Here is a 9447-nt window from a genome sequence, read left to right as displayed (position 1 = left end):
CGCGCACTGGTAACTTAGAGGGAAACACCTTGCGCTTTCGAGTCGAGGCATCTGGGAAGTGAAATTTAAGAGTACTTGCAGGAAATCAATACACAATTGAAACAGGGGCTAGCAGGTAAGTTTTTGAGTCATTCCACTTGAGATGCTTGTAGGGTGCAACAGGTGCGCAGTGTTATGAATTACATTAAGCATTCGGGGTTGCAAACATGGAGGTGATGGAAGTTCATTTTAACCCGTTCAGAGTCACTTTTCTCTGGTGGTGGGTTTTTTGTTCTTTGGTGTCACCCAAATCGCAAATGGTTGTTAGATTAGATGCTACTGATATATTACACAACCAAAGCAAAGATCTGTATACTATTGCAGAACTGCTAGATGTGATTATTCTGCACATTCTGTCTAATCTTCACCACAATTGATTGTCTGTAATACATATTTACTGTTTTTTACGTGTTTAAGTTACAGCTTAATATGCTTCCAACAGTGAAACTCAAAATCACTGCTGAATTTCAGCTATTATTTTATTGATATCTATTATTATTATTATTACTGTAGTAGTATAAAAAATTACTTAATTTGATAAAAGCAGCCTGGATCTGCAATGATTTTGTTTTAACAATTTTCTTGAAGTAGCCTATATCAACAATAATGTTACAGTCAGGTGCTCTGCTTGGGCACCTCAGTCTCCAAACATGTGTACTGTGTGGCATAATCTGAGGTCCTGTTTGAATGTGCACAATTATAATGTGTGGATAGGATGACTTAATTGATGATCATTTGACTGAAACGGATTCAGTATGAAAAGAGCGAGAATTTTAGGAGAGAATTTTTTGTTGATTTTGCTCACAGTTTGTTTTGCTTTTTTAATGGCAGGAACATCAATTATGTGGTGTGCTATTGCATATGATGACTGAAGATCAGAATGTGCTCTGAAATGTGTGGAAAGTAGCATGCCATGTTTTTGAGAGGGCCTGTGGGTTTCCTGTCTGTGGACATTCACTCAATGAAATGAATTCTTACTCTGTAATCTGTGTGTTGCTGACAGGATTTGCTTTTGTTTTTGTTAATAAAGTATTATATATAATATGTTCTAATTCTATACACTTACACAGTTCATAAGGCCTGTAATATTGTCTTGTAATGTTTTTGAAAAGTCTTTTGTTCATCAAGGCTGCATTTATTTGATCAAAAATACAGTAAAAAGTGTAATATCATGACATATTACAATTTAAAATAATGGGTTTCTATTTTAATATACTTTGTAAATGTAATTTATTTCCTATGGTAGCAAAGCTGAAAACTGAATTTTCCATTACTCCAGTCTCAAATGTCACATGATCCTTGAGAAATCATTCTGATATGCTGATATACTGTATTGAAAACAGTTTTTTTTTTTTGTTTTTTTTTTGGAACCTGTGATACTTTTTTTTTTTGTTTTGTTTTTTCAGGATTCTTTGATGAATAAAAAGTTAAAAAGAGCAGTTTATATGTTGTTAGTCCCAGTTTGTGCATGTGATCTGTTTTGGTTCTTTCCTTAACAGGAAGTGACGAAAAAGCAGTTTGGAAGTAAAAGCTTTCGAGTGGCCTTAGAGGACGGGGTCCTTCTGTGCGAGTAAGTTATATTTTCAATGATTCTTTTATTTCTTTAAGCACAACAATGTATTGATTAGCAAATTTTTATTTTGTTTTAGGTTTATTTAAAATATATTTTTTGTCTGTTTTCAGTCTAATCAACACATTGAAGCCAGGCATCATCAAACGAGTGAACAGACTCTCCACTCCCATCGCAGGCTTGGTGAGCATATTTTAAATGTGGATTTATCTTAGAATTATGAATTAGTCAACTAGCTAGTCTCTAATGAAACGACTCTTTTATTATCAAATGATTCCGGAAAACTTGTATATACATAGTGCAAATGCAAAGAAATGTTCCCATGTGAGTCCAGAGCATTCCAGTAGTAAATGCTGAGAATGTGTGGGATAGTGCCTGACAACTGTCTCCTTCAGTTCCCACCCGTTTTCTGATCAACTAGTCCATCTCTTGTGCTGGTCTGTTCTCAGTGGAGATTCGCCATCCAAGCTCTTTGCCTTCTCTACTGTCTCAACTGTATTATTTCACTGGGTGGTTAAGAATTGAGGATGTCTACCTTTTCATTTACACTAGCTGCAATAGTCAATACTGGTCTCTCTTCAGGACAACGTGAATGTGTTTCTCAGGGCTTGTGAGAAACTAGGGCTTAATGAGGCACAGCTCTTCCATCCTGGAGACCTGCAAGATGTGTCCACACGTGTGACTGTCAGGTGAGCAGAGGGAAATGAAAGCAGAAATTCTTATTGCCGTTTTTTCCCCTTTGTTGCACTGCAATGCAGTAAATGGTTGATCTGTTATGAACTGTCAAAGTTGGATTTGTTGCCTGTGCTTTCGAATGTCTCGTTTGCATTGTATTTGTTTAATTCAGTAAGCCTTAAACATCTGATGCAAACCTATCTATCTGTATTTAAACTCTTTTACTGCTTTAGCTGTTTATGTGAATATAAAGAAAGAAGTAAGTCTTTTATATGCCTGCAGGAAGAGGGTTCATTTGAATAGTGTTTGTAGTCCGATTACATTTAAATACCAAATGAAAGGCTGGATGGGTCCTGTCACACATTATCTGTCCAACATAGACCTATGTTTTAATCAAGTTGCCTTATGGAAATGTATTTTGAATAAAATCTGATGGCATTTAAATGGCAGAGCAGTCAGTCGTGACACATTGACACATGGTCTGTCATTATTATGATCAGGGCCAGAGAAGATGTATTCGGAGCATAACCACTCTTGGGGTTAAACATTAGTCAACTTGAAATGGCGTTCATGGCTCAGTTTGCTTTCGATGGAATTGTAAAAGTTGTATCGATCTATATCACGTGTGATTGGAGAAAAGGGGTTTAAAAATAAGAGGGCTTGGTGATGCCATCCTAAAATCCAAGTTGTTTTAGAAGCAGGACGAGTTGAAAAGATTACAAAGACAAACGTTTTCTTTTGGAATAACATTGTGTAGATATTTAGAAGAAATAGATCATTTAATACATGCATTAGTTGTCTTAAGTATGGCTTTGTGGTTAGAAGTTGAGCTACGGTGCTCACGTGGACATTGAGTTTTAGTTTGGCTTGTGTAATATTCTGTTTTCCATTTCTTTTAACTTGTTTCTTGTCCTCTCTCTACTACAGTGGTTCTCAACCATTTTGACTTGAAGACCCCCTGTTGTTCAATAATATGTGTCCCCCCCCCCATATGGAAGAAATATGATTTCAGTTAGATTTTTAATATATTAATAATAATTTGTTATTGTAGGCTCCGACGTTCTGTTTGAGTACCACCGCTCTTCTCTCCCTATCAATACAAAAAGATATTTCAAAACCATATGGAATTTCCAATAACTAATTTCAGTCCCGACTCTTGCTCTGTGAATTTCATCACACAGCCTCATTCTCCAGGTCCTGACTCAACCTTCAAAAACTCAATAAATCATGTTGTCCATCCCGCTGAGAGCTTAAAGTCCCCACCATTGGCCTTGTAGAGGGACGAGGGGTGCGAGAGGGTGGAAGGGGGGCACAGTGACCTCTAAATTTAGCTCCATATGACTATCCCTTCAAACCAAATGCTATGGTGACGCTATAGTGGATCTGACTGCTATTTTTAACTTGCATACTTTCTCGCGGTCATGTTGGTTTAGGGCTCAATGAAATAACATACACACTTTCACTTACTGTAATAACCTCAGAACCGCAGCTCAAGTTCTGTTTTCTTATAGCCTGTCTGACTTATTTTTAAGGTAGCATGACGCTTTTGTGTAATGTGCATCTGGTGTTTAAATAGCTGAATTCCTTTGTAAAACCATATTTGCTAGTTCATGTTGACAGACGGATGGCTCACATGTCCGGCGTCAGCATGCTGTGGGAACAAGTATGTTCCACTGTCAGATAGTTAAGAGTTTCTTTTGAGCACTTGCTGATTGCCTTTGTTAAATAAGCACTGCAAGTTTTATATATAATGCTTATTGTAAATTCAAATCAGTGTACATGATTAGTGACTTACTGTAAAGCTTATGTGGTATATGTAGTTGAGGTCCATTTATAGAAATGACAATTTTATTGGAGGGTATGGGGTGGATTTAGTTGCTGGTACTGTTAGTGTGAGCTGGAACTGATCGGAGTGTCTGACAGTGAATGTTCATCACATTTAACATCCTTCTCTCCTTCTGCTTAGACGTGAAGAGACAAGCAGGAGACTGAAAAATGTAAGTTTTTCTGCTATTAAAAGCTTGTTCTTAATCGCTAACCAATAACTTTTGAACTAAATGGTCCATCAAGTGAGTCCAGAAAGGTGCATGTACCAGAAGGTGCATGGCTTGTCTTTAATGTGAACTCAATTTGGCCTTTGACTCTTTAGTTTGCATACCAAACAAGTTGATTTGTCATTTTATCTCATTGCGCTCTTCTGCTGTAGGTGTTATTAGGGTGCCATTTAAAGCCACTTAAAGCACTGCTTTGCATGCACTATATGGATTAATGACTCAATTCAAGACCAGCATTTTGAAATATGAACAATTGTTTAATTTAGAAAAGTGTTTTAGTTTTACACCTCCATATGGTTCTCAAATAGCTCACTTATATGCTCACAAGTCTCCGATTGTTTTCCAGTGCACTCGTGATTGTTTCAGAGTAAGTCATATTTTGGGGAAAAAGATAAGTGGTACTGATGATGGCATTATTTCTAATAAGAGGTTTGAACATGTAAAAGGAATTTGAACTGGAACCGCAGCATCTGCAGGTACCCATCTGCCAGGCATCTTTGTTTTATTGGTAATATGTTGATTTGCTAATATTTGATTCCTCATTAGAATAATTCATCTTAGAGATCCAACAGGCACCACTGTGTGTGTGTGTGTGTAAACAGTCATAGTTTTCTAAATGAGAACAGGAATGTAACTGGGACACAGAAGCCATTCATGCCACGCACAACACTGAATTCTCAGAGGCTTTTGTGTCATCTCATGTTAAAACTTGTTTGTTGTTATTTAAATATTGAAATTATAAATTAATCTTTACATGTTAATTAGGAAAAAGACAATTACAGATTCAAGTTTCTTTTCATCTTTGTTTTAAATTATATTTTGTCATTTGTTTAAAGTCTTTTTTTTTCTCTCTCTCTCTCTTTCTATCATGTTATTACATACAGGTTTTGATAACTATATACTGGTTGGGGAGGAAGGCCCAGTCTGATCCGTTTTACACTGGACCACAGCTGAATCTAAAAGCCTTTGAAGGTTTGCTGGGCACAGCATTATCTAAGGTATTTACTTTTGACGTGATTTTTTTGCAATGGAAGTGCAATGTAAGTTGATGTGTTTATAGCCTAAAATACCTTTTAATAAAATTAAACTTTTACATAGTTTTTCTTTTGTTTTTAATTTTATTATTTTTTTCTTAATTTTTAAAATTATTATATAAATTAAACAAAGATGTAATTATCAGTGTTTTTCCACAAAAGTAAAATTAGAAATGTCAGGGGTTTTTTTTGTTTTGTTTATAGTGTAAAATGCCTTCAAAGTAATGAATTTACTTTTAAATAATTGTAATATTTAATAATACTAAATATGACTAGTATTATTGTATTAAATATTTATAAAGTAAAGATGAACATGTCTGAGAGTTGTTGCACAAACAATAAAATATGTTGTGTTTATAGCATAAAATACCTTTTTACATTTTTTAAATATTTAAATATTATTATTATTATTATTATTATTATTATTATATAAAATATTTATATAATGTGGATGTGGATCTTAGAGTTGTGCAAATTATGAAATGTCAGTTTGATGTGTTTTTAGCTTTATACCTTAAGTGATTTTTTTTTAACAGTAGTATTATTATTATTATTATTATTATTATTATAGTAAATATTTATAAAATAAACAAGGGTGTAAGTCTGAGATTTGTTGCATAAATGATACAAATTCATAATAAAAAATAAAAAAATATATAAAAATGATAAAATATCTATTTGATGTCTATAGCTTAAAATACCTTCTCAAGTTTTTACAATTTAATTTCTATTAAGTGTTTATGCATTGCAATAGATCCATAAGACAAACAAGCCACTCGCTAGTTAGAATCATTACATTACTCAAATAGGAGGATGTTACAATTGAGTCTCGTGTGATTTGGTGTTTTACAAAGGACATCATGCAGGTCCAGAACTTCCCATTAGTTTTGGCTACTGTTAAAATGATTCAGTCAAGCGTAAGTCAGTGTTGTCGGGCCCCGCATAGTAATTATCAATGAACTGGCTGACATATTACTCCGTATGTAGGTAATTTCTTCATTCAGTAAAATGAAAAACCACTGTAAAAGTCTACTGGAGCTCAAGTCTGTTCGTTAAAACTCACTTTTCAACCCTCTCTGAAGTTTTGGCTCTTTATTCACTTTCTTCCAGGCTCTGGAGGAGTCTGTGCAGTCTAAGTCAAGTGTGAGGGACAGTGGGTACGCGGAGGGCTGGTTTTCTGACAGGGAAGATCTGTTCAGTCTGAAGCAGTCGGGCTACAGAAGGGAGGACTCAGTCGAGAGCCTGGACTCAGTGGAGTCTCGCACACTCAGTGTGGCTTCAGACTGCACACTTAGAGCCGACAGTGAAGGTAAGACTGGATGTGTGTGTCTGTTGGTGTTATTAATTGTGTAATACCCTTTTTACTGTACTTGTGTGCTCTTTTTGATTTGGCCGTCACTCTGGGAACTTTGCAGTGGACAATGAGTGTGCTAACATGCACTGATTTTCATCAATCTGTCTGAATCCAATCACATTTCAGATTTTGAAAGTACTGTTTATTAACACCCCTTCAGAAGTTTTAGGTCGGGAAGTTTTATTTTTATTTTTAGAAGTGTAATTTTATTCAGCATGGATGCATTAAATGGATTAAATGTTACAGTAAAGACATTTACATTTGTTACACAAATGTATGAAAAAAATGCTGTTTTTTTTTTTTAAATGTTCTGTTCATCAAAGAATCCTGAAAAAAAAAAAAACATGTTTCTTGAGCATCAAGTCAGCATATTAGAATGATTTCTGAAGGGTCATGTGATATTTTAAATTGTAATAATATTTCACAATGTTAATATTTTTGCTATGTTTTTGATCAAATAAATAGTCTTATAAGACTACATTTACAAGAGACTTCTGACAAAACCATCAAACAGATCATACATATCATGATAAACATACATATCATGACCCTGTGCATGTGCACAAGGTATTTTTGAATCCAGTTGAGAAAGTGGTTTTGCAGTAGGTTTACATGGCTATTTTCATTTTTAACAAATTAAGATCTACACCACCCCTTTTAATCAGATTGAAATTGCATTACAATCAAGCTCATTTGGATCAACTGAGGTGTTTAAATGAATGCTTTTCAGTCCCATTGAGCCATTGATCAGATTATTAACCGATTTATTAGGTTGCATCTAAGTGTACCAATTATTTCTTTACCTCAAATGAGCAAAATCATCAAACATTTGCTTCAGGACATGATGGTCCATACTGTTGCTTTAATATCTCCAAGTGTTATCACCAAAATCACAATGTCTTGTTTACTTTGTGACTTCGATATTGCATCTCTCAAACACTTGGTAATGAAAGTTCGCTACCTAGACCTTGTCCCTTCGCCCCATCCATTCACGTAAGTGTGACATTCTTGATCGTTCCACACCCATTCTGTAATGCATAGAGCTGCTGCCAATTGAAGGATGGAAGACTGTGGGGTGCTCTAGGGTTGTCATGATACTGAAATGTTAATGCCAAAGCAAAATAATGTGCTGTTTAAAAGATACGAACTATACACGCATTAAAAATAAGACCGTGGCATCATGTAGCCTGCAAGAATATCCTGGTTTCTCAAATAACTTTCTAAGAGATTATTCCAGTAAACCGTAAGTAATAAAAGAACACTTAACACGTAACTGCTCTAGTCTAGACCTCTTCACAGAATACGCGCACAAATATGTGAGGTTTGTTTGACATCTCGCTTGACTGTTGATCTTGTTTGTTCATCATTTTTCTTTTACCCTCTTGTGTTCTCCCAGGTTGCGGTAGTGACGCAGAAGCGGAACATTGCTTCAGGATGGCAGAAGGCAGTAAAAGTGATGCCCCAATCAGAGAAAGAGTGCATGTCCCATCTGCCCTGAGGAAGAAAAGGCAGGAATACCAGCAGGGAGACAGGAGTTATGAAGGCAACCTCACTAGGTATAATACTCTCTCTTCTGGCTCACTTTGCTTCAGAAACTGACTCTGCATAAAAATGTTGGATGACAACTTTTGTAACTTTCTAAGAGATTATTCCAGTAAACCGTAAGTAATAAAAGAACACTTAACACGTAACTGCTCTAGTCTAGACCTCTTCACAGAATACGCGCACAAATATGTGAGGTTTGTTTGACATCTCGCTTGACTGTTGATCTTGTTTGTTCATCATTTTTCTTTTACCCTCTTGTGTTCTCCCAGGTTGCGGTAGTGACGCAGAAGCGGAACATTGCTTCAGGATGGCAGAAGGCAGTAAAAGTGATGCCCCAATCAGAGAAAGAGTGCATGTCCCATCTGCCCTGAGGAAGAAAAGGCAGGAATACCAGCAGGGAGACAGGAGTTATGAAGGCAACCTCACTAGGTATGATACTCTCTCTTCTGGCTCACTTTGCTTCAGAAACTGACTCTGCATAAAAACGTTGGATGACAACTTTTGCTGAGCTTCTAACAGATATACAGTAGGGTGTCAATGGGTTTTTAAGTTTAAAATGTTTTAAATTCACTTATTAAAATTTCCCAAAAGGCCGTAAAGAATCTTAAGTGTCTTATATATTTTAAAATAATCGTACATTTTTTAAATTGTTTAAAATTAATTTAAAATTGTTTTTTAAGTTAGTTTTCATGCTCACAGAAGTCTTCACATGACATTTTATATAGGTAAATGTTTTTCAGTGTGTAAAGAGTTTCTATATAAAAAATGTGTATAATATTTAGTAAAATACAATGTAATAAATTACAATAAAACAATAACATTGATTTAACTTTTTTTATTAATTAAAATTTTTTTGCATTAAACATTTAATCTACATTATTTGTATCAGAACATTGGATATCATTAAGAGTTTAATATATTTTTACTTATTTTTACTTTATTTATATTTGAATCTATTTTATTTTTTTATTTGTATTTTTACAATATATTGTCCAGCCATATTCACCATTTGTTTAGTTCAGCTGATCACTCTGTGCCATTCAAATGTTGACCTATTAAAAACTTTTTTTTTTTTTTTATTAAAGGGGTCATATATGTTGTTAAAAAGAACATCATTATTTGGTGTAATGAAATGTGTTTATGCGGTTTAAGGTTCAAAAAACACATTATTTTCCA

At 34.8% G+C, this 9447-nt stretch overlaps 1 protein-coding gene across 1 annotated transcript in view; it reads left to right on the top strand.

Moving 5' to 3' along the window:
- The first annotated feature begins 206 nt into the window (after nucleotides 1–206).
- Nucleotides 207–9447, top strand: part of LOC107655077 (LIM domain only protein 7-like) — a 41827-nt gene continuing 32586 nt past the window's right edge. The window contains exons 1-8 of the mRNA XM_016442490.1: nucleotides 207–212; nucleotides 1539–1609; nucleotides 1723–1792; nucleotides 2192–2298; nucleotides 4251–4281; nucleotides 5223–5336; nucleotides 6483–6681; nucleotides 8123–8282. Coding sequence (XP_016297976.1) covers nucleotides 207–212; nucleotides 1539–1609; nucleotides 1723–1792; nucleotides 2192–2298; nucleotides 4251–4281; nucleotides 5223–5336; nucleotides 6483–6681; nucleotides 8123–8282 — 758 coding nt within the window. The remainder of the gene's footprint in view (nucleotides 213–1538; nucleotides 1610–1722; nucleotides 1793–2191; nucleotides 2299–4250; nucleotides 4282–5222; nucleotides 5337–6482; nucleotides 6682–8122; nucleotides 8283–9447) is intronic.

The sequence above is a fragment of the Sinocyclocheilus anshuiensis genome, unplaced genomic scaffold, assembly GCF_001515605.1.
Source record: "Sinocyclocheilus anshuiensis isolate Anshui unplaced genomic scaffold, SAMN03320099.WGS_v1.1 scaffold1231, whole genome shotgun sequence".
Classification (NCBI taxonomy): Eukaryota; Metazoa; Chordata; class Actinopteri; order Cypriniformes; family Cyprinidae; genus Sinocyclocheilus; species Sinocyclocheilus anshuiensis.
Note: the sequence above shows the minus strand (reverse complement) of the source record. Positions and strands in the feature narration are given on the sequence as shown.